The sequence below is a fragment of the Ambystoma mexicanum genome, chromosome 5q (assembly GCF_040938575.1).
Source record: "Ambystoma mexicanum isolate Mex_15411 chromosome 5q, UKY_AmexF1_1, whole genome shotgun sequence".
Taxonomy (NCBI): domain Eukaryota; kingdom Metazoa; phylum Chordata; class Amphibia; order Caudata; family Ambystomatidae; genus Ambystoma; species Ambystoma mexicanum.
This window is the reverse complement of record NC_090933.1, coordinates 1,300,093,138-1,300,118,575: the sequence shown is the minus strand read 5'-3', so window position 1 is coordinate 1,300,118,575 and position 25,438 is coordinate 1,300,093,138. Positions and strand designations below refer to the sequence as shown.

Genomic DNA, 25,438 nt, shown 5'->3' with positions numbered 1-25,438 from the left:
TCCAAGGTCCCTTTGCGGGCCCCGTCCTTAACGGCTGGTAAAACCAGCTGTTAAGGTAGGGACCAGCAAAGGCACCTCGTAGTAGGGTGGTAAGGGATTACCACCACCGGTGCCCTTACGGGTGCCGGTAATCCCTTACCGTCATCCGTGTAATGAGGCCCTTTGTATTGAGACAATACGCATAAAAGAGAAATCATCAGCTATATGTTGTCTCAACCATACACCATACACCATACAGATGACCTGTCACTCTGAAATGTTTCTCAAAACGCTAGCATTACAGCAAAGCATTTCCCATTTGTATTTTTGTCTCTTTCAGGATCACGTGGCAAATATATTACAAGGGCTACCGAAGAAGCCACAAGACGGCCGACAACTACCGGCAAGGAAGAAGGTAAGACTGGCCTCGATCTGGAAGGGTAAATGCAGCACACTGATAGCAGGCAGGAGACTGGGGAGGAGGGACATGTGCCTGAAGGGTCAAGGCTTGGGTTTTGTAATTAGTAAACCATGACTTAGGACCCTCCGAGGTTCTAAACATATATGACAATGTGTATTTAACCAGGTTTATAGCATTTTGTAATATGATGAGCCAACGTCTTTTGATTGGCACTGATACGTCTTGTCGAAGGTGCTTGGATAAATCATTTCCTCCATTTTGATTTATATTGTATTGTAGTGAATGCTTTCAGGCTGTCCCTTCAGCAGAGGATTTTTCTGTTATTAGCAGAGGATGAACACACTCCATGTGCATTGTGGTATATTTAAACTATGTGCCCATGTTATGTAGTTCAAGTAGCAGAACATATATACTGGAACGCAGGATACCCATTTTCCTTCTATTTTGTAATAAAGCTTTGCCCTGGAGAATGGCTGCCACCAGTCCCTGTAGAAATGGTGAGTACAAACAATGGGCCTAATTCACAGAAGCGTGTTATAATGGCAAACCCGCTTTGGAAAATGTTCTGTGAATTAGGCCTAATAAATCATGTGTCTTAGACAGGGAAACACAAGATGGAAATTCTATTGAGAATTAGCAAATTTGGCTCAAGATTCCCCATGTGATGTTGCGATGGACAAGGCGGGGTGGGTACAGCGTTTATTCATCGCCTGTTTTATTTCGAAAAAAGACATAAAAAAATATGGGGGTCGGGCACATAAGGGGTAGGGTGGGGGTATTGTATAGGGAATAAATAATAGGGGAGGGGGAATCCCCAAATAAAAATAAAAAAGTGATGATTATTTTCACCAAAACATTTCAGCAAAAAATGCTGTGAAAAAACGGGCAATTAATATTTTGTATTTTATTTGTATTTATTTGTTTTTAACGCGCCAAAGCCCGTAGGCATCAAGGCGCGGTAAACAGAGCTTGAAATCAATACTGAAAATCCAAAAGGGAAAGGATGTGCTAAATTAACAAAAGAGATTTGTTTTCATAGCTTTTTTAAAGGCCAATAGATTTCTTTCACATCTAATATCAATAGGCAATTTGTTGCAAGCTATAGTAGCTTTAACTTGGTAAAAACTTTCTTTCCCATTTACCTGTAATGCTCTTGATCTTTGCAAGCGCATGGTATTTCTGGACCTAGTGTTTCTGACTGAGGATTGTACGGAAATGAGCGCTTTGATGTAGCCAGGTGCATCCGTAGAAACAAACATTTGTGCTTTAGAACATTGATTTTGTACTCAATTCAGGCTTCGATGGGAAGCCAGTGTAGAGATCTCTCCTATGTTGTGAAATGTGCTCCTGTTTGGCTACACCTCTTACCATCCGTACGGCATCATTTTGCAAAATCTGCAATTTATTGATAGTGTGTTTACTTGCTCTGCAGAATAGTGCATTGCAGTAACCTAACCTTGATAAGAACAAGGCTCTAACCAGTGTGATACAATTGATCATATAAATAAATGTTTTTATTTGGCAAATAAACCTATGATAATAGTGAATAGTTCTTGTAACTTTAGCGACTCTTGAGCATCTGCTTTAAGAGTAGCCTCAATGATCACCCCCAGCGTTTTGACACTATTAGCTGTGTGCATTACATGTTGGTCAATACACCACTTATTATAGGCCTCTCCAAGTTTATTTCTTGCTATATCAGAGCCAAAGATCAGAGGTTCTGTCTTTTGGCCATTTGAATAGAGGCCATTTGACATCATCCAAGTGTATATTTTTTGATAAGTGGAAATCAGATCTGAGTCCTTTTCATGAGTTCCACTTAATCTGAATAAGAGCTGAGTATCGTCAGCATCATTAATAAAATATAGTCCCAGTGACTCGAGAAGGTCACATAAGGATCTACAAAATACATTATTAAGTGCTGGCGACAAGCAAGCTCCTGGCGGCACACTGCAAGTGATCAGCTCTTCATTCTGCCAGATAATTTTTGATTTCCTATTGCCTAGGAATGATCGAAACCACTTGGCAGAGTTAGAGGAGCAATTCCCACTTTCCTGAATGCATTTTAGCAATTTGGAGTGGTCAACAAGGTCGAAAGTCCCCAGGAATATCCAAATGCATCAATAAAGACTGCTTTACCATTGTCCACTGTATGTAAACATAGACCTGATGCGGTGATAAGAAGGCAGTCCCTAGAGTCAATTAAGGGATTATATTGTCGATGAGACCCAGAATCTGAGTAGATGTTAGATGTAGTTATCTTAAAAATACGCCCATAGCTTGAGCATGAAACATCATGGCCCTGGGCACCACAGCTTTGTAGAACCATGTGTCATCTTGGAGGGAGTCAAGACCACCAACGCATCCCTATTCCAAGAAGAAAATATGGTATATCTACTACTCAATCAACATCACACTGAATGTGTGTGCAAGCTGTTTCCTACCGCATCAAGGATGGCTGAGAATGTTTCATCTTCTGCAGTGACACCCGAGTATTACCCAAATTGACCTTTTACAATTGACCCTTTGTCCTAATTGACCTTCTGCACAATTGGCCTTTATATTATCTTAGTTATTTTATATATGTATTGAGAGTTGGTTTTGAATTATAAATAATATAAGGGGATTGGGTGGGTGGTTGCAGGGTTTTTTGGATTGGGAGTAGGGTTGCGGGGGTTTCTCCCCTTATATATGTCCTAATTGTCCTTTTAAATTGTCAATTCTCCCGAGGTCAATTGTGAAAAGGTCAATAAGTATACCTCCGACACTCGAGGTCTCATGATTTCAATCCTTGGCACAAGATATTCTGCCAATGCTTTATGGAGTTAAACAAATGAAGAGGTTGAGACGTTGCCCAATGTATGTATCAAAGAGCAGCTCCTGGGGTGCAGTGGTTATGACTTTGGTGATGCTGATTATCTTGGCTGGCCTATCTCTCACAAGTGTTTTCACATAACATACTTGATCCATTAATGCACAGAAGATGACTAATTACAGCACTGAAGAGCCGGGATACAATAATAACTGTGCCAGTAACAACACTGTTCAGGTGTCTACAATGCAAGACTGTATGGCAGTCTATTCTATATTTAAAAAACGGAAGCTGTAGTAGGGGTTTCATTTTTAATTTCCAATAGCAGATCAGTTCAATAAGTCTTTTTGAGTAGCATTCCAGTTTTATGCCCGCAATATTAACATTTTGATCTGCATAGAAGACCAGGCTAACTCAATGCAAAACATTACAATTTACATGAGTAGGATTCAGGGTTAGATGTCTACCAAAAACTCATGCATTAACAGGAGCAGATCAGAGATCCTGTTCTGAAACCAGCTGAGCTGACTCACCTTCACTTTGCTTCAACTTTCCAGACAGCATTGGCTCCACCTGAAGCCTGCCAGATCGGTACGACATAGCTTCCTACCCACATATGCATGCTGCCAGAAGGAACGAGCAGCAGTGGCTTCAAGTGCTAAGGAAAATCATCTTCATCCTGGTTATACATCGCCAGGGCCGTTGTGCTCAGGCGGTTGGGCTACTGTGATACTGTGCATGTACAACGGGCTGAGAAAGCACAGAGACAACTGTGACTGGTGCAGTTGCCTATGTAGTAGGACCACAGTTAAGCAAAGAGTGACCTTTGAAGGACTTTTTACTAGTTACCGAGCCACCTGTTACATCATCCCCAAATACATTTTACATGAGATGGCGAGATACACTCTCACCAGAGCACGCACATTGGCTGGACCAGGTATTCTGTAGAGGCGTATATAGAACAAACCTAGAGTGGGAGTTATGATGATGTCACAGACATGTCCAACGTTATGGCACCCTCTGGCAGAAAGCTTATAGGAGTACACACAAGACCTCCTTGCTCCAGAAATCCTTGCCTGTTTGACAGGAAGCTACTAATCCTTAGCACAAGGGTGCACAGGCCTGCTGAGTGAGGTTGCCCCTCCCACTGCCAAGGACTCCACGTTATCCTGCTAACCCTCTGCAGTGATTGCATGCCTTTCTGCACTGTCAAATGTCAGATGTTTAATAATGGCTTTTGGGACTATGGACAACTAAGTGTTCTTTTTACAGTTCGTTTTCTATAACACTTTATGTTTTAATCTGTGTTATTTTTCTTCTCTTCTTTGCTTTGTTTTTATCGTACTTTCTTGTTTTTATTCTTTTTTGATTGACTGTACTTAATTCTTTGAAAATGGTAAAGGTTGACTTGTTAACCCAATACATTTTTTTTTTAAATGGCTTCATGCACCCTCTGGTATTTCTGTGAAAGTAGCCATTCTTTCTCTCCCTTCCTACCCACCCATCTCTCTCTATCCTGATCCCTTCACCCAAATTTTTTCCTTTGACAGCATGCTGAAGAAGTTTGCCTTTGCCTGTGGTGCCTTAAAAACAATATTGTTAAAAGGTCGGGTATTAGGTGACCTCGTGTTGGTTATCTCCCACACAGTAGAGTTAAACCTTGGTATTATCTCTGGGGTTGGTTCCTTCTTTGAACCTATGTCTAGATGCGTCTACAAATTCTTGATTAGCCTTTGAAATAACAATATTGTCTAAGAGGGAAGTGAACTGAAGGCATTGCCTGGAGAGTGGAAGATAACAATCGGCTTCAAAAACATATTCTAGGTCAAAACAAAGAAGCATCCATAGCACAACCAAGGATAAAATCTAACTAAAAACTAGGACTATTGCGAGTCAGTGTACTGAGAGCAGAAGAGGGGCATAAGAACCCTTTAAGCTCTAGATGTTCAAGGGATGAAAAAGCAGACATGTGGATTTGCTATCAAATTAGCAAAGATGGCATTGTGATGTCAAACAAGTCTTTGTCTGTCCCATACTTTAAAATTGCCTCATGAATGTATTCAATGAACGCAATACCTCATTTATCTGATCTTCAATTGCATGAAGATCAGATAATCTTCACCCGCACCCTCCTGCTTGGGCTTCCTCCTCTTCCTGCTCCTCCACGCACCCCTCCATGGTGCTCTCAGTCTCCCCATCGCCTTCTTGGGCTCTTTCCCAATCTCTGTGACTCTCTCTCTATTCTACCCCCTAGCCCCGCACACTCTGATGGGCACACCCTGGATGTTCTCATCGCTTCAGGCATCCCCCTCTGTGTTAGGCGGAAACCTGTGCAGTTCCCTCTGGGACCACTGCAAAAGATTTAGGACTACAGGTGTTTGGCAGTAAACCCACTTGGTAGCAGTCTGTACCACACAAATTCACTGTTGGTAGCTGTGGCTGAGCAGTCAGACTTCCCACAAGAAGAGTTAAGCAGTATGTGGAGAATACAAGATAGGGCAATTCTTCACAGTAAGACAAGAAAACACGCAACAAGGCTCATTGTAAAGATATTAAGGTATTTATTTATAACGAAACATCTATCAAAAACACTATGGCACTATCACGGCAAATAAACCAAACACAATTACTCTACGAAGAAGAAAACGATCAATCCCCCTAGTAATATTTTGACAAGTCTAGGTTCTACCGGCACCACTTATTTACAGACAGAGGTGTATGCCTCAACCTAGATGGCACTCTAATATTAGTTAGGACGGGAGAGAAAAAGAAGCAGGTTATGAATTCCACACAGTTCAATACTTCACGGGAAAAAGATTGCAAGGCAAGAAGGCAAGAACCACAATAGATCATAAAGTTCAGAGGCCAGGCCCACTCGGAGAGAGGCAAGGCGATATGTCCGAAAAATCTCTAGTGGAGATGCGTTCGAGTCTTTGTAGCAAATTGTTATCGGCAGATTGAGCTAGTTCAGAACAATACGTGAGAAAGCTTGGAGGCGACCCAACGGAAAGGAGAGGATTAAGACACCTCACTCGAACCGATTGAAAGGGAAGCCAGGCGGACACGGTACCTTGTTGTGGAGGGCAGCTCCGGCGGGGGCAGTTGTTCCTGGTGGTGGATGCACGTCGGGTCTTTGCCAAGAGTAGAGATGATCTCGTCGTCGAAGAAAAGTGAAGTCCGGTGCACCACCAGGGAAGAGATCAGCCGCGGAGTGCTCCGTCACAAGGCACCACCTTTTGGTCGCGGTACAGGGGTATTGGCTATCCGGTTGCCGAGGTGCTCTGCACGGGCAATTCGACCACTGCGTCCTAAGGCGAATAAAAAGCAAAGGGGACTGGTTGTTCCCACCAGTCAGGGGAAGAGACTCTCCGGCAGGGAGATCTCCTCTGTCGTCGGGAAGTGGTGAGTCGGTTCCGCAGGGCTCCACCGGAGGTGTCGTCGTGCAGGTCGGCTCAGCGTTACCCTCGTCGGATTCTTAGGTCCTGTGGCGACTTCTGAAGATCCAGTCCCAAAAGCCCTGCTTTTATGCAGAAAACCCCCATTCATTCAGCCTAGCTGTCAATCAACACATGCTAAGTGGTGAGCGGGGAGGCTCACCACTTGGGCCAATCACTCCAGAGTGCGATCGGAGTTGGCAAGGCAACTCGGTCCAGGGTGCCTAAACCCCCTCCCACACCCCTGTGGTAACCCAGACAGAATGGCACCACTTTGGAGGCTCTCTGTCCAGAGGCCCGCCAAAAGTGGAACAAAGTGCTCAACCTTTGGTTTAGGAGTCACAGAGACGAACACAGACGCCATTTTACAAACCGAGTTCTGGCAGAAAATACCATCCGATAAACTTATTTAAGATAAGTAGACCGGTGGTACGTTAGAGATTAACGAGAAAAAGTATCAATCTCCAACAATGGGACGAGTCCCATAGGGTTATGTTCGGGGTCGAACATAACAAGTAGTTTCCACTGCCACCAGCCAAAACTCGACGAGCGGGGACGGGACAGTGCCCCCTCAACTAACAGACTCAGGAGTAATCGAATTACCCCTACTAGTACGTCCACAATAAGATGGTTTGTACAAGTTCTGTTAGTAAATTTAGGTCTAGTAAAGCCAATGGTGACTTTACATGCCCGGGGAGACAGTAGTCAGTCCCCGGGTATGGAGTCTATGGTGGAGGTCCGCTAGGACGCCCCAGTGCTACGGCACGTAGGGTGCGGTGTAACACACATAGCAAAACATATGAGACCCTATGGAGTAAAAGACCCCATAGCCCATCGAACACATTGACATTCAAAGGAATTACACACATACATGTCCAAGAGTGGGAGAAAAAGAGTCTCACTCTTGGCAGGATGGAAAAAAACAAACTCCAGAAAACCAGCAAAGCTGCTGGGGGACTCCCTAGGTTAGGAAATTCAGCCTAAACAGAGAATTCTCCCTAACACTCGCCCCCCCCCCCCCGAGACTAAGGGACAGGAGGATTTAATCCACTCCTGGATGAATCTCATACCTCTAGTCGATGACATACATCCTAGAGAGACCATCAGCATTTTGGTGGTGACACCCTGACCTGTGCTCAATGGTGAAATTAAACCCTTGCAGGCAGATCGACCATCTCAATAGTTTTGGGTTTTCCCCTTTCATTTGCATTAACCATCTCAAGGGTTGGTGGTCAGTCTGAATGACAAAAGTAGAACCATACAAGTACGGCCTAAACTTCTTCAGAGCCCACACGATAGCAAAGCACTCTCTTTCGATTTGTTGCCCACCTTGTTTCAGGATCCTTCAGCTTGCGGCTGATGAAGCAAACGGGGTGCTCCCTACCTTTCCCATCCAGTTGACTGAGTACGGCACCTATTCCTACATTTTAAGCATCTGTCTGCACAATGAAGTGTTGGCGGTAATCAGGAGCTCTGAGTACTGGGGCTTGGCAAAGAGCCTTTTCAGGTTTTCAAAAACCTGATTGCACTCCTCGTTCCATCTAACCTTTTTAGGAAATTTGGCCGAGGAGATGACATTCAGTGGAGAAGCTATGGTCCCATAGTTCTCTATGAAATTCCTGTAATACCCAGTGAGGCCTAGGAAGGCTCTCACTTGGGTTTGAGTAGTCGGTGTTGTCCAATTTTGCACAGCTTCAATCTTACTGAGCAAAGGCCTTCTTTCTACACCTCCTACCTCATGTCCAAGATAGACTACCTTACTCGGTCCAATTTGGCATTTGCTCGCCTTTATGGTGAGATTGGCTCGTCCAAGAGCCTGCAAAACATCTCTCAGGTGGATTACATGTTCTTCCCAGGAATTGCTGAACACTGCGATGTCATCCAAGTATGCCATGCAGAGGTCCTCCATCCCATTCAGAACCTGGTTTACCATCCGTTGAAAAGTAGCAGGTGCATTCTTCAATCCGAATGGCATTACCTTAAACTGGTATAAGCCAACGGGGGTAGAAAATGCAGTTTTCTCCTTGGCATGGTCTGTCAGGGCTATTTGCCAATAGCCTGACGTAAAGTCAAATGTGCCGAGGAACTTGGCAGCGCCAAGTTTATCCACCAACTCATCTGTTCTTGGCAAAGGGTGGGCATCAGTCTTGGTGACTGCATTAAGAGCTCTATAATCCACGCAGAATCTAAGCTCTTTAGATCCGGCCTTTGGTACTAACACAACTGGGCTAGACCATGGACTAGTAGAGGGCTCTATTACCCCGAGATCAAGCATCTTGCTGACCTCACCTTTGATGTGGGTTCGTACGTTCTCTGACATTCGGTATCCTCTGCTTTTGACCGGCAGACAGTCACCATTGAGTATTTCGTGCTGGCCCCATGGGGTCAAGCCTGGGGAAAGCGAAAACAGAGAGGCAAACTGATTCAACATAGATTTTCACTCTTCTTGTTGTTCGGGTTTCAGATTGGAGGAGAGATTTACTCCTTCAATTTTTTCATCTAAAGGTAAGCCCCTGAGGAGATCCGGAAGAGCTTCACTCTCTTCTTCTTCCTCGGATGATGCTAGAAGCAACGCTCCTACATCAGGTCATGAGACATACGCTTTAAGTCGGTTGGTGTGAAAGACGGTCGGAGCCTCCTTGGGATTGCCCAAGTCCACCAGATAGTTGACCTCTCCGAGTTTACCCACAACTCTGAAGGGTCCCATCCACTTATCTTGCAAGGCCCTCTGCCTTTTTGGGATCATAGTGAGAACGAGCTGGTCTTGAGCGAACTCAACCATGTTAGCCTTTTGATCGTGCCAGTGCTTGACCAAGGCTTGTCCAGCTTTCAAGTTATCGCTTGCTTCCGTCATCATGTGCGACATTCTCCTCCGGAGACCTATCACATAGTCAGTCACTCTGACTGGCTTGGGGGAAGGAGCACTCTCCAACCCCTCCTTAATCAGGGCCAATGGACCTCTGACGGGATGACCATAGAGAAGCTCTAAGGGAGAGTAACCTACTCCCTCCTGAGGGACTTCTCTATAAGCAAAGAGAAGGCATGGCAGTAGAAGGTCCCACTTACGCTTAAGGGGTTCTTCTAAAGCACCTATCATGCTCTTCATGGTTCGGTTGAACCGTTCTACCAACCCATTGGTTTGTGGGTAGTAAGCTGTTGAGAACTTGTAAGTAACTCCACAGGTTTTCCACATGGCTTTCATGTAGTGGGACATAAAGTTTGACCCCCTGTCAAAGATTACTTCCTTAGGAAACCCGACCCTAGTAAAAATACCAAGGAGGGCCTTAGCCACAGCCGGAGCTGTAACAGTCCTCATAGGAATTGCCTCAGGATACCTAGTAGCATGGTCTACTACAACAAGTATAACCCTGTTGCCTGAGGAGGTTGGAGGATCAAGGGGACCAACAATGTCAATCCCTACTCTCTCAAATGGGACTCCCACAACTGGGAGAGGCACTATAGGTGCCACATTGTTGGAGCCAACCTTACCAGATGTCTGGCAGGTGTGGCAGCTCCTGCAGTGTTTTTCCACTTCTGCCCCCATCTTCGGCCAATAGAAGTAGAGAGAGAGCCTTTCCTTAGTCTTCTTGAAACTCAAGTGACCAGCCAAAGGAATCTCGTGGGCTAACTGCAAGAACTGTGGTCTGTTCTCTTGGGGTACTACAAGTCGTTTGTAGTCTCCAGGTGCAGACTCGGTCGGTTCACTGTAGAAGAGGCCATCTTCCCAGTGCAACCTGTATTTCCCAGGCTCTTGCCCTTCAGCCTGAGCTTCTGCCTGGTGGCGAAGACCTTCCAGAGTTGGACATTCCCTCTGTCCCTTACTGAAGTCTGCCCTGCTGGGTCCACCTTCTGCCAGTAAAGACTGCAGCTCAGGATGGTCAACAGGATCCAGATCTCCAATGAGTTCCTGGCCTTCCATTAGCTCTTCCTCAGAGTCTAATTCTACCACACAGGGTTGTACCTCCCTCTCAGCCTCGGCTGGAGGTGGAGTTACGGGTGTAACTTTGGACAGCCTCAGGGAAGTCCGTGTTGGCTGCACTGGAATGCGGGCTGCTGGTTTCGGGACAGAAGTCTTAGGTTGCCCTTTCGCTTCTGATTTCTTGGAGACAGCGGCTGACAATTCCAGTGGAGCAGGAGTGATTTCTTTCTTCATCATCTCCTGGAGAGTACCGCACATGGTCCTCTCTCTTGCGGGTCTGGTTAGCTCCTGTAACCGTTTACTAGGAGGTCTGGGAGTATGCGATACAACTCCGAGAGTTTTCAAATCGTTACCCAACGGTACGCGTCCTGGTACCTCACTCTGTATGCTGACAGGTATCTTTACAGTCATGTCGTTACACTAGATGAGAACTGGTAATTGGGGAAGCATCTGCACAGGCCCTCCAGCTAACTTGGTGAGGTGTTTGGGTGCCTTAGCAACATCCTCAGCCTGAAAAAACGATTTATCCACCACAGTTATGCTGGCCCCAGTGTCCATAATGGCAGGAGTCTCCTGACCATTCACCTGGACACTGTCCTTATAATACTCTTTAGTATTATCGGGGATAGAATTATAGACATCTAAATTCTGTTGTTCCCACAACCCCAGAGATACTAAAGAAACGCTGGCTGAGACTCCAATGGGTTTGTCAGCTAGCAGTAGAAAGTTTCCACTTGCCATTTGGACTTCCTCCTCTGGAGCGAAGGCTAAGGAGACAAGCTGGAACCCTGAAGGTTTACCCTTACATCTGGGATCTCCTTTCACGTGGTCAGTCGAGCCACAAACAAAGCATTTACCAAATGCTTTCTGGCTTGTTCTGACCTCCTTCCGGTTTGGCACCAGAAGACACACTATTCTGCTGTGGTTTTCCTTGTGGCTTACCCTTCTGGTTTTGTTTGGGGCCCTCTTTGGAATTTGGGTTATTAGAATTCTCTTTTGAGTCTTTTTTAGGCTGTTTTCCCTCATCCTTTTTCTGAGTTGCCCCAGAATCCTCATGAGTAGCCCTGTTGGCAACCCATAAGTCAGCCGCCTTAACCAGCTTCCGGGAATCCAATTCCTTTGAATCAGCCAAGTGCTGTCTGAGCTCAGGAGAACAGGCATCATAAATAGACTCCAACATAAAAAGATTCCTCATACCCTCATAAGTGTTCACTTTGTAACCCTTAATCCATCCCTCTAAGTTTTTCAACCCTTCACTCACCCAGGTAGCCCAAGGGGTACCATCATGATTTTTGAGGGTTCTATACCTCTTAAGATACTGGGAAGGGGTCTTCCCGAATCTAGCTATGAAAGCTAGTTTCACACTTTCGTAATCCATCTTATCCGCCTCCCCCAACTCCATTACCACATCAGTCGCAACAGGAGGGAGCCTAGAAAACAATCAGGGAGGTAAATCATTCCCGGTGATGTCCTGGAGCCCATGATTGTACTCAAACAGTTTCAACCAATCCAACACATCCAATCTCGGTTCATACATACCCACTAATTCCTTCAGCATCCGGGGTCTTTTGGGACTGGAGCTCCTAGAGGAACCAGAGGAGAGAGAAGCATTTTCTATAGACAACTTTTTCATCTCTAACTCGTGGTTAAGTTCTATTTCCCTGAGTCTTAACTCAGCTTGCTCCTGCTCAGCCTGGGCATTCATCCGTCTGAACTCGAGCTCTTGGTTTCGTTCAGATTGAGCCAAGAACCGTTTGTATTCTAATTCGAGCTTCATTTTTTCAAGTTCAAAATAAGCAGGGTTACTTGTGGGACCTGGTATGGGCCCCGTAGGCACAGCTGGTAAGGCAGGTAGAGGAGCAGGGCAGGGGAGACAGTTTTGTTAGCCTCTCTGTCCTCGTCAGCCTCTTCATCGCTATCATCAGAATTACGATTTAGATCAACACCATCACTGTTATCTACATTTGCTGGGGAAATTGGTTCCTCTGAACCAGTACCCAGACTTTGGTTCGCCAGCAATCTCTCTATTAATTCTAACTTTTTGCCTTTTACAAGAAGATTCTCTTGCCTACAGAGAGCTCACAAACTCTCAGTATTTTCACCTGACAAGGATTCTTGACTGTAAGTTTCCATCGTAGACATGTTTTTGAAAATTGCTTTTTAGTGCTAAATTTTGTGGTTAGTTATCCTAAAGTGTCGAAAAGCACTCTAAACTGTATACTCGATACAAATCCCACCGCTGCCACCAGTGTTAAGCGGAAACCTGTGCAGTTCCCTCTGGGACCACTGCAAAAGATTTAGGATTACAGGTGTTTGGCAGTAAACCCACTTGGTAGCAGTCTGTACCACACAGATTCACTGTTGGTAGCAGTGGCTGAGCAGTCAGACTTCCCTCAAGAAGAGTTAAGCAGTATGTGGAGTATACAAAACACGCAACGAGGCTCAGTGTAAAGATATTAAGGTATTTATTTATAACAAAACATCTATCAAAAACACTATGGCACTATCACGGCAAATAAACCAAACACAATTACTCTACGATGAAGAAAACGATCAATCCCCCTAGCAATATTTCGACAAGTCTAGGTTCTACCGGCACCACTTATTTACAGACAGAGGTGTATGCCTCAACCTAGATGGCACTCTAATATTAGTTAGGACAGGAGAGAAAAAAAAGCAGGTTATGAATTCCCAGTTCAATACTTCACGGGAAAAAGATTGCAAGGCAAGAAGGCAAGAACCAAAATAGATCATAAAGTTCAGAGGCCAGGCCCTCTCGGAGAGAGGCAAGGCGATATGTCCGAAAAATCTCTAGTGGAGATGCGTTTGAGTCTTTGTAGCAAATTGTTATCGGCAGATTGAACTAGTTCAGAACAATACGTGAGAAAGCTTGGAGGCGACCCAACGGAAAGGAGAGGATTAAGACACCTCACTCGAACAGATCGAAAGGGAAGCCAGGCGGACACGGTACCTTGTTGTGGAGGGCAGCTCTGGCGGGGGCAGTTGTTCTTGGTGGTGGATGCACGTCGGGTCTTTGCCAAGAGTAGAGATGATCTTGTCGTCGAAGAAAAGTGAAGTCCGGTGCACCACCAGGGAAGAGACCAGCCGCGGAGTGCTCCGTCACAAGGCACCACCTTTTGGTCGCGGTACAAGGGTAGTGGCTATCCGGTTGCCGAGGTGCTCTGCACAGGCAATTCGACCACTGTGTCCTGAGGCGAATAAAAAGCAAAGGGGACTGGTTGTTCCCACCAGTTAGGGGAAGAGACTCTCCGGCAGGGAGATCTCCTCTGTCGTCAGGTAGTGGTGAGTCAGTTCCGCAGGGCTCCACCGGAGGTGACGTCGTGCAGGTCGGCTCAGCGTTACCCTCGTCGGATTCTTAGGTCCTGTGGCGACTTCTGAAGATCCAGTCCCAAAAGCCCTGCTTTTATGCAGAAAACCCCCATTCATTCAGCCTAGCTGTCAATCAACACATGCTAAGTGGTGAGCGGGGAGGCTCACCACTTGGGCCAATCACTCCAGAGTGCGACCGGAGTTGGCAAGGCAACTCGGTCCAGGGTGCCTAAACCCCCTCCCACACCCCTGTGGTAAACCAGACAGAATGGCACCACTTTGGAGGGTGCTGTCCAGAGGCCCGCCAAAAGTGGAACAAAGTGCTCAACCTTTGGTTTAGGAGTCACAGAGACGAACACAGACGCCATTTTACAAACCGAGTTCTGGCAGAAAATACCATCCGATAAACTTATTTAAGATAAGTAGACCGGTGGTACGTTAGAGATTAACGAGAAAAAGTATCAATCTCCAACAATGGGATGAGTCCCATAGGGTTATGTTCGGGGTCGAACATAACAAGTAGTTTCCAGCCAAAACTCGACGAGGGGGGACGGGACAGTGCCCCCTCGACTAACAGACTCAGGAGTAATCGAATTACCCCTACTAGTACGTCCACAATAAGATGGTTTGTACTAGTTCTGTTAGTAAATTTAGGTCTAGTAAAGCCAATGGTGACTTTACATGCCCGGGGAGGCAGTAGTCAGTCCCCGGGTATGGTGTCTATGGTGGAGGTCCACTAGGACGCCCCAGTGCTACGGCATAGCTACACATAGCTACACATAGCAAAACATATGAGACCCTATGGAGTAAAAGACCCCATAGCCCATCGAACACATTGACATTCAAAGGAATTACACACATACATGTCCAAGAGTGGGAGAAAAAGAGTCTCACTCTTGGCATGATGGAAAAAAACAAACTCCAGAAATCCAGCAAAGCTGCTGGGGGACTCACTAGGTTAGGAAATTCAGCCTAAACAGAGAATTCTCCCTAACACTCTGTAACTCTCTCACCGCTCCTCTCTCTTGGACTGACCACTTTCTTCTAAGCCGCCCCAGCACTGTCACCTAGCTTCACGATCATCCGGCCCATGTAGCGTGTGTCAGTGGAGGCTTTCGATGCTACTTTCTCTCCTCCTCCTACACCTGCGGCTGACTCTGACACAGCCCTCTCCAACCTGCATCTCTATCTCTAACACTCTTGATGTCCTTGCCCCTGTCATGAGGATTCGTTTGAAACCCACATCCAAGTGCAACTCTTGGTATGACTCCGACCTCGCCATCCGTACACACAAGTGTAGGGTGGCTGAGAGGAAGTGGAGGGCATCAGGCTCATCCTCTGACAAACTCGCCTGACGCCTGCTCCAAAGGCAATACAGACTCTCTGTCCTATCCAAGAAGAGAGCTTACATCCAAGCCCGCTTCTCTGCGGCCTCTAACAACACGGCCAAACTCTTCCAAATCTGCAAGGAGCTGGGCAATCCTGCTGCAGTCTCCACCTCTCAAGTTACCTTGTAGGCCCTTTGCACGGCACTGGCTTCTCACTTCACCACTAAAACTCAGGACATCCTGTCCTCTTTCTCCTCTTCCTCTACCCCTCTCTGCCCCTCTCCAGCTGTCTCGGCTCCTACTTTCTCCTCTTTCCCTGTGTTCTCCTCTGATGATGTTTCTAGACAAGTCCGATCTATGAAAGGTGCGTCCAAGCAGGTGCTCCCCTGCTCCTTCAGAACCATCAAGGACCACATCAACACCCTTGCTCCAACCTTGGCCGATTTCTGCAATCACTGCCTTCTGCCGATCCTTCCTCTGCGGCAAACTATCGCCCGATCTCCATCACTCCTTTCCTGGGCCAACTCCTCTAAAAGCTGGCCATCTCCCAGCTTACTCTCCATACTGAATCTGTTGGTTGTCTCCATGACCACCAGTCTAGCTTTAGAACAGCCAGAAGCACGGAAACTGCTCTCCTGAACACCTGTGAAGACTTGCTCTCTAATCTTGGCTTTAACCTTCCTTCTGTCCTCATCCTCCTTGATGTATCCTCTGCTTTCGACAATCGTCAACCACACCATCCTGATCAATCGTCTCTGTGACAACCTGGGCATCACGGTTCAGGCCCGATCCTGGTTGACCTCTTTGATCGACCCTCCAAGATCCAGTTGGGGTCAATTATCTCCACCACCTCTCTCTCCAAATGTGGTGTTCCCCAGGGTTCAAACCTCTCGCCCTGGCTCTTCAACCTTTACTTGGCACCTCTGGCCCACCTCATCTCCACCTTCTCTCCTAACTTTCAGTGTTATGTGGATGACACTTAGCTCTCCTTCAGACTCCCCTCAACCTCCTCTCCACTCTCTCGCTCATTCCTGACTGTCTATGCACGATTCAGGAATGGTGTGCCTCCAACGATCTCTGCCTTAATGCCAGTAAGACTTAGATCCTTCTCATTGGGACCCCTGCTCCCATTTTTCCTCTTTCACTCTGGCCCCCCTCTTTGGGCCGCAACCTGCTCCTTCCTGTGAGGCAATAAACCTTGGTGTCATCTTCGACTCCACCCTCTCCTTCTCTTCTCACATCACGGACATCTCTAAGAAGTCCCACTATCAGCTGATCTTCCTCAGAGGCATTCTTCCCTTTGACACTTACCCAGAAGCTCACTGTCTCTAGAGGGGTTGTTCTATCTAGGCTGGACTACTGCAACAGCCTCTTTCTAAATCTGCTTGCCTCTACACTTGGCCCTTTGCAACTAATCTAGAAAAGGTTTGCCAGACTTGTCCTTGGCCTCAAGCCCAGAGATCGTATCTCTTCAGCCCTGAAATCTCTCCACCTGCTCCCGGAGGCTGCAAGGATCAAGTTCAAGACCCTCTTCATTGTCCACAAGGCTTTCTGGGGCCGGCCACCTCACTACAACCAACTCTCTCTTCCTAGGCCCTTTCCTTCTCGAGCCCTCTGCTCATCCATCTCCAACTCTCTTAGGATCAGATGCCTCTCCAGGCAGAGAGTGTGGGGTAGATCTCTGTCCTCGGCTGGGGCCTCCCTCTTGAACAGCCTTCCTGTCTCTCTCAAACTTGAACAGGATCACCTAAGGTTCCGAAAGCAACTCAAGACCTTCCTTTTCGCTTCTGCTTTCTCTCTTGCTCTCCCCTGCTGATGTACCTATCTGCTGCGTTAACTGGTTTCCTGGCCAACCTCTGAACCTTAATGGGCACCAGGCTCCTGCACTACCTCTGGGCCTCTCACACATTTGGGATTGTATCTGCAACCCTTCAGTCCCCTGCCTACTTGCACTTACTTGAGCTGGCAAGCCCAGCAGCACTTACTTGAGCTCATCTTTGCACTCTCCCCCCTCTTTCCCCTGGCACTTCTCCTCACCCTTCCCTCTCGCACTTGCATGATCTGAATGACACAAGGCCTAGTAAGATCATTTGTTTTGACCACCTTTTGACTCCACTTCCTTGTCTTGTCGCACCTAGAAACACTTGTGTACAGGCGCGTTATAAATGACCTATATCATATCATATATCAGAGTCTCAACATCATGCTCATTGTGCTCCTGTGCTAACAAACCCTCTCTGACTCAGGCAACAATTCGAAGACATTATCATATCTGAGAATTTTGCCAAAAGTGTTTTCACAGCTTGACCTGAACCAGAGTATTCAGTTTCCAGTGAACTTTCCACCACCTCGCTGATGAGCAAACAAAATGAAGTTGTGGGGGGGATGTTGGACAATTTCTTTAATGAATGGAAGAATATTGGACAAAGCGTCTCGCCATATAGCCCCACCCAAGCAGACAATATTTCATGCAATAGCAACCTGTGTTGCTGAGTGGTGCGGAGGCACAAATAAGGCTGCTTGGTCTTGAATGCACATGCTCAAACTGTATTGCCGTGATATGGGTGTGATGGGAGAAGCTTTGTTTGGGCAAATGGCGACTCAGTAAATCTCTGTGTAGTGCAGTCTTCTTATGTGAGTTCACAGTGATCCCTACTTCTCCATTAATTAGGCGATTGCTGAGGAAATCTTTCAAAGAGGAGAAATATGCAAATGACAATCTACATTACAGTAAACAATTACTTACATTCGGTAGCGCAAACCAATCAGGGATTTGTGTTTCTTCCATTGTTGGAACCCCACTATCTTCCAAGGCATAAAATAAGCAATGTCGCATAGCAATTTGCTATGCAATTCTGTAGGTTTGCTAATCAAATGGACACTTGTGTAGCAAAGTTAGCTATTTAAGTTGACCTCTTCAAAGAACGCACAGCTCGCCCTGCATTCCACTCTTGCCCATAGTGCTCCATTCACCCTCTTTTCTCTGTTCACGTCAAGTGCTAATGGAGAGAAAGTGCAGCAGTAATCATCTCCTCCACTTAAGTGCCAAAGGCATGTGTTTGAGTGCTAGCCAAGAATTGTTTTCTTTTTCAAATAATTGCAAACCAGAAGTAATCGGGATACTTTTATTAAGCTTTCTATATCCTGTCTGGCAAAGAACAGTATGTATCAACTTTATATTTATATAAAAAGAGTCACGCAATTCCATTCCTGAATGTAAGTTGTTAAATAATGAATGTATTGATACTGTAACACTGCATCATCTCCATGCGTTACCATAACATTTTGGTTCATGTATCTAAATTTCATAGTGTCCACTGTATTTAATTTTGTTGGCAAAGATGCATCATATTGACAAGTGAACTAGTTGAAAATGTACATGATCAAATGCTATTGATGGCAAACCTAGTTCTGTGACCTGCAGGTTGCATACATCTTACAACTGGTGCTCGACCCATGAGCAAACCCATATTGCTTGAAATTCTGTATCATCATTGCTTTATACCAGGTACCCTGAAAGTGATATGACTACAGACTACAATATTCCACCTATTCTGCCCAGTTTTATGGCTGCTAGACCATCCACTCTGCTTAGTCTCTTTCTTACCTCTTACATAATGAATACACAAAGCGAACTAGATGGTTATGCAAAGTAGTGATCAATAGTTCCATCCAGTCTGTACAGCTACAGATTTACTGCAATACCAAACACTGTAGTTGGCCTCCAGAGCAAAGCTTTGCTTTATGATTGTATTATATATTACCATCTGCAGAAGACACTTAACCAACCTGTTTTCAGAGCCTTTTTTTATCATATCTATTCATTTTTGTGCATTCATGCAGCTAACCTTTTACATTTTACAGACCCTCGTCTATGGCTCGTAAAGTCTTTTCGCCCACTCGCATAGTCAAGTAGATTTTAGAAAGGGCGAGTAGCATTTGCAAGAGATATTTGAAACTTTGATTTAACATTTACTTTGCAGAAAAATGTCAAAAGTTTCACTGTACATGTCTGGCCTCTGGGTGGCAGCAGTGTGCCAAACATAGTGGGTTTGTAGGGACATGTACCATTTTAAGAAAATCATATTTTAAATTTGTTGTCCTCAGTTGCTATGGGTCGAGTGCATTTCTCTTAGGTTGAATAGGTAAACTAAGTTACCTGACCTGCAGATCTAGTTGAAGTTTATAGAATTTGCAAGGCCCGACTCCTGTCACTAATGTCTTATTTCAGCTGTATGCAAAACTGCTGTATTGCTGCTCGTTTCATGTCTTGGGTACAAATAACTTCCGGTGACATTAACAATATTAGTACAAAATTGCTAATCAAATGATCTTGTTTGCTAATCAAAAACAATTTAATTAGCAAACTCTGCTAATCAATTTTTGAAATCTAATTTATGCCTTGATCTTCAGTTAGCTTTATGGTCCGTCTTTGTTAGTCAGTGTCTAAGAAAATGAGGAAATAAGTGTTGTGGAACCATGTATAGCCCAGAGTGTGGTTCTTTAAAGACAGTGCCCCGCTGCATCTGTGCGATACCAAGATATAACTGCAGGAAGGTATCTTAGTGCGAGAGCAAACATAGGAGTAGCGGCTAAGTAAGGCCTTGGTGGGCCTGCCAGTCCTTACATGTTAACATGTAAAGAGATAAGACTGCCCCTCCCCACCAATCCTACACTTCAGGAAGGAACTGAAGGTCGTATTCTTCAAAGAACAACTTGCCAATCACTGGTCTCGCCACTCAACCATATTTCGGACCCTCTGGAGCTCCCTCACTCCCTTGTTCCTCCTACCATTCCGAGCTCCTCTGCTGTCCCCGCACCCAACCTGTACCTCCCCGAGTGTCCCCGTTCTACAGTGCTGTGTTGTTTCCCAGCTAGGCAAGTTTGCACTTCATGAATCTCATACATACAAACATACATACATAATTATAATTGTTCTTTTATACTGTGCTTAATACCAGTGAGTGGTTTCTAAGCACGGGATCGGGATTCAAACCTGTGTTACGCTCTAATGTCTTGCTTCCAAGAGAAATGCGTTGTCCCTGAGCTATCCTTCCTCACCATGTATGTGCCGTTGAAGTGGACGCTCTTCACACATCCGATAGGGTACTCTGCCAAAGTGTCCACACACACCCGTTCACTTCAATGAAGGGAAGGTCTTTCTTGACCATCTGCCACCAATAAAGGTTTAAACAGTTCTAACAATCTTTTAAAAAGGATTGGTTGTGAGCACACCAAATGCCTACCTGCCCCTTGAAGCTACCATCTTGATCCTCAGGCTTTCTCCCTTTGGGGAGGGCAGGCGACGTTTGATCCTTAATGTCTTTTTTTTCTCCTACAGAGTCGTGGGTGTAAGGAAGAGGCCCAGACGCAGGGGGCACCAGTGAACGGAACGACCAGCCAGTCGCTCCAGAGTAAGAAGGTAATGCATAGCCCTCTCTGGAGGTGTCCTTCTCAGGACAGTGGGAGCTGTCAGGAGGCAGGCGACCCTGTCAGCTCTTGCTCCCATATGTCCTTGTTTGTATGTTGTTCCTCTTTTGTTGCACCATGTCTGTTTCTGCTGCCGCATCCGAATATGATACCACTCTCCAAACAGCCTGAAGCACTCAGGCAGGTAAAAGGTGGCCTAGGCCGGTTCCATTATCCAAACCCCTTCTCCACTACCCCGTGTGATTTCACCCTGCCACAATTACCCCAGATAGAGTAGGAATAATGTGGTTGCCTCTTCTCGAAATAAACACCATGAGAAGCCAGGGTTCACTGAGAAGCCAACTTATAACACCACAAGTGAGGGAAACCTGTAGAACAAACCAGGTGCTTTGGAAATGCATGCTAAATATGTAATTCCTCTTCATCCAGTTATTTCATGTAACAGCATCCCTTGAAAAAGTCAATTAAATTGAGGAATTTCATACAGTGCCGTCCCAAGATACAATTCTATAACAGTAAGACCATTCTGCAGTCCTGCCCATCACTGTGCCACTACTCCCCGGAAACATTCCAATATCTGTTACATGTCATCATAAAAATAACAGTTTGTACATATTGCGTTACAGAATGATGCTAAGGCAAGTATTGCATTTTGAAAGGGTGATGCTTCATTAGAGTCTTGAGCCCAGGAGATCTGGCGTGATGACAAATGTTTAGACCTAATAATGTTATAGAGCAACAGAAATTGCCCCGACCAGGAATATCTATAGGCTGTCAATACTAAGATTAAGCATTTTTAATTAAATTCTCTATACCTCTAAATAATACAAGCAATAACCCTATCTCTAAAGAAAAACAAATATAAATTAGATTGAATCAAATCATGTTCAATTATCATCGAACACCATATCAAACGTCTAAAACCAAAAATAAAGCATGAATCAAAGACATACAATGAACATGAATATACATAACATAAGACACACGCATATGAATAAGACAACAAATTGAGTTTAAAGCCCCCTAATGTGGCTTAGTCCTGTTGAAACTACTTGAGATCCCCTAATCGATTCCTAGAGCAGTCTAGGACCTGTTAAAAATAACACAGATCACCCACTCCTATTTTAGGGGATCGGAAAAACCAAGGGTCAGGTTGAAAATGGGGAGGCACGGTTGGTCATTTATCCCTGGAATACTCTGCGTGGAAACCTCTGTCTGCTCCTGCGCCCTCTCATTGGAGAATCGGGGCTGTTGGGTCCCATCCAGGACCGCTTGGCTGTCCTCTGCCTACAAAAGGTCTGTAGCCTCTATAACATTTGCACAATGAAAATCCAACAGAATTTGTGGAGCCATTTCTGTTTTCGGTTACAGTATCGAAATTGACCCCTCCGACACGCAGGTGTTTTCATTTATGTGGACGAGCAATATTCGGGCTTCTTGCCATACTGGTACATTTTCTTTCGTATGGCGCACAATGCAAACTGAATTGCCTTTTAGTGCTGATCCAGCAGAAAGGCATCAGATACCTGGTAACAGATGGTGAAACGTGCCAGGCTTTAGAATGTTTGTCATCCGGTAACAAATGGTGAGCTTGCAGGTACTTCTGCGTAATTCACCTGGTGACATCTGGGGGACCTGGTAAACAAGAGGTCAACCCGCAGTTTACTACACAGATTGTGTGGGAACAATTGTGTGTTGACTGTATCAGTGTGGAGGTCTTCCATGTATTGAGAGACTGGTTAAGTGTATATGAGAGTCTAGCAGAAGATGTTCGGGGGAAGAGAGGGCGTTATTAAGGGTGGGCCTGTGTGAGGACTGGGGTGGTCATCTACGCTCGATGTCCAAGTACTACCCCTATGGCTTTCTGCTTGTGTGGGGCTTTATTGATGAATTACAGTGCATCGTAGAGTGCCACTGTGCCAGGAACATACGTGCACTGATGGATGGGGGTGGGTGTTAGTGTTTAGTGTTCTAGTGCAGCACCTCTGTACCCCACATCCTTGATCCTTTTTGTTTCCCCTGCGTTTGCTTCGTGCCCCAATTGTCTTATGAGTGGTATGATCTACCCTCTTGTCCCTGTCCTGAAATTCCCCTGGGGATGGGCCAGAGTGTTTTCCCGCTATCTGGCAATTCTTCAGACGGTAATGTCATCTCGGTCCTCGCTTGGCCCCTGGTAGCTTCACATGCGCCGGCATGAGTGGATTTATGGTGGTGGTGGTGGTCTGCATGTGAGCCATGAGGTTGCTAGGTTTGTCCACACCTTGGAGTTCTCTGGCAGTATGTCGTGGGCAACACGTTTCACTGCTCTTGACCTCCTACCAGACCATGCAGACAGACACCCCATTTTATTTTTTTGATTGATTGGTTTAGTGCATGCCATGTTTCTCACTTTTCACCATAGTGTGTTTTCTTATTATGTCTTGTTCTTTCTGCTATTTTTCTTTGCTCTATATATATATATATATATATATATATATATATATATATATATATATATATATATATAATAAAAATATATACAATCGGAATGCTAAGTAGGACAGAGCAAAACAGAATCAGTTTTTCTGAAAACCGCCAGGTCTCCTTTAAACTCCAAAGTTTGGCAGGTCCTGTCATTGACCTTAAAAGGGGTGGGACTACCACAGTTTAGCTGTCTGGTAGGTGAACATCCGGCCACACAGCCAGGCACTTCGACTGTAGCTGTTGAGAAGCTGGACTGAGAATGCAACAATGTGTCTTTAGCATGTCGTACCAAATCTGGGATGCTACTTTCCTCTCCAAATGTTTACCTAAATAGGGAATGTGGGATATTTTATGAACATTTGAGGGGATATTTGGGTCTAGGGACTTTCTTTTTTTAGGGAGTTCCCTGTGGAAATTAATCCAACACCAAAATGGTGCTAAGAATAAAACCAAAATAACATGGCTGGTAGATTTCATAATCATTGCCGGTCAGGGATTGTGTGGCCAGATGCCCAACTCAACCGGATAAGTGTCATTAACTGCATTCTATTTAAGGATTTGCTCTAGGGGGAGCAGTAGAGGAGTTAGTTCTCTGTTCCCATCTCATGTAAAGGGTTGCACTGTGTGAGCGGTAGAGGAGTTAGTTCTCTGTTCCCATCTCATTTAAAGGGTTGCACTGCGTGAGCTATAGAGGAGTTAGTTCTCTGTTCCCGTCTCATTTAAAGGGTTGCACTGCGTGAGCGGTAGAGGAGTTAGTTCTCTGGTCCTGTCTCATGTAAAGGGTTGCACTGCGTGAGCTGTAAAGGAGTTAGTTCTCTGTTTCCGTCTCATTTAAAGGGTTGCACTGTGTGAGCGGTGAGGAGTTAGTTCTCTGTTCCTGTCTCATTTAAAGGGTTGCATTGCGTGAGAGGTAGAGGAGTTAGTTCTCTGGTCCTGTCTCATGTAAAGGGTTGCACTGTGTGAACGGTAGAGGAGTTAGTTCTCTATTCCCGTCTCATTTATAGGGTTGCACTGTGTGAGGAGTAGAGGAGTTAGTTCTCTGTTCCCGTCTCATTTAAAGGGTTGCACTGTGTGAGCAGTAGAGGAGTTTTTCTCTGGTCCTGTCTCATGTAAAGGGTTGCACTGTGTGAACGATAGAGGAGTTAGTTCTCTGTTCCCATCTCATGTAAAGGGTTGCACTCTGTGAGCGGTAGAGGAGTTAGTTCTCTGTTCCCGTCTCATGTAAATGGCTGCACTGCGTGAGCGGTAGAGGAGTTAGTTCTCTGCTCCTGTCTCATGTAAAGGGTTGCACTATGTGAGCGGTAGAGGAGTTAGTTCTCTGTTCCCGTCTCATTTAAAGGGTTGCACTGTGTGAGCGGTAGAGGAGTTAGTTCGCTGCTCCTGTCTCATGTAAAGGGTTGCACTGTGTGAGTGGTAGCAGAGTTATTTCTCTGTTCCCGTCTCATTTAAAGGGTTGCACTGTGTGAGCGGTAGAGGAGTTAGTTCTCTGTTCCCGTCTCATTTAATGGGTTGCACTCTGTGAGTGGTAGAGGAGTTAGTTCCCTGGTGCCTTCTCATTTAAAGGGTTGCACTGTGGGAGCAGTAGAGGAGTTAGTTCTCTGTTCCCGTCTCATTAAAAGTGTTGCACTCTGTGAGTGGTAGAGGAGTTAGTTCTCTGGTCCCTTCTCATTTAATGGGTTGCACTCTGTGAGTGGTAGAGGAGTTAGTTCTCTGGTCCATTCTCATTTAAAGGGTTGCACGCTGTGAGTGGTAGAGGAGTTAGTTCTCATTTAAAGGGTTGCACTCTGTGAGTGGTAGAGGAGTTAGTTCTCATTTAAAGGGTTGCACACTGTGAGCGGTAGAGGACTTAGTTCTCTCGTCCCATCTTATGTAAGTTGTTGAACACTGTAAGCAGTAGAGTTTGTTCATTCTCTGATTCTGCCTTATTTAAGCGGTTGCACTCTGTGAGTGGTAGAGGAGTTAATTCTCTGGTCCCATCTTATCAAAGGGGTTGCACTCTGTGAGTGGTAGAGGAGTTAATTCTCTGGTCCCATCTTATTTAAGGGGTTGCACTCTGTGAGTGGTAGAGGAGTTTGTTCTCATGTTCTGTCTTATTTTGGAGTTGCATTCTTTTTGCGGTAGAGGAGTTAGTTCTCGCGTCCCGTCTTATTGATGGGGTTGCACTCTTATGAGCAGTAGAGGAGTTAGTTCTCAGGTCTCGTTTTATTGAAGGGGTTGCACTCTGTGAGCGGTAGAGGAGTTTGTTCTCATGTTCCGTCTTATTTTGGAGTTGCATTCTGTGAGCAGTAGAGGAGTTAGTTCTCACGTCCCGTCTTATTGAAG

The 25,438-nt window shown here is 45.5% G+C and overlaps 1 protein-coding gene across 1 annotated transcript in view; it reads left to right on the top strand.

The window, feature by feature from the left end:
* WDR97 (WD repeat domain 97) overlaps nucleotides 1–25,438 on the top strand; it is an 847,808-nt gene that overhangs the window by 744,739 nt on the left and 77,631 nt on the right. Inside the window, exons 22-23 of the mRNA XM_069621894.1 lie at nucleotides 320–394; nucleotides 20,565–20,645. Of these exons, the coding sequence (XP_069477995.1) occupies nucleotides 320–394; nucleotides 20,565–20,645 (156 nt within the window). The remainder of the gene's footprint in view (nucleotides 1–319; nucleotides 395–20,564; nucleotides 20,646–25,438) is intronic.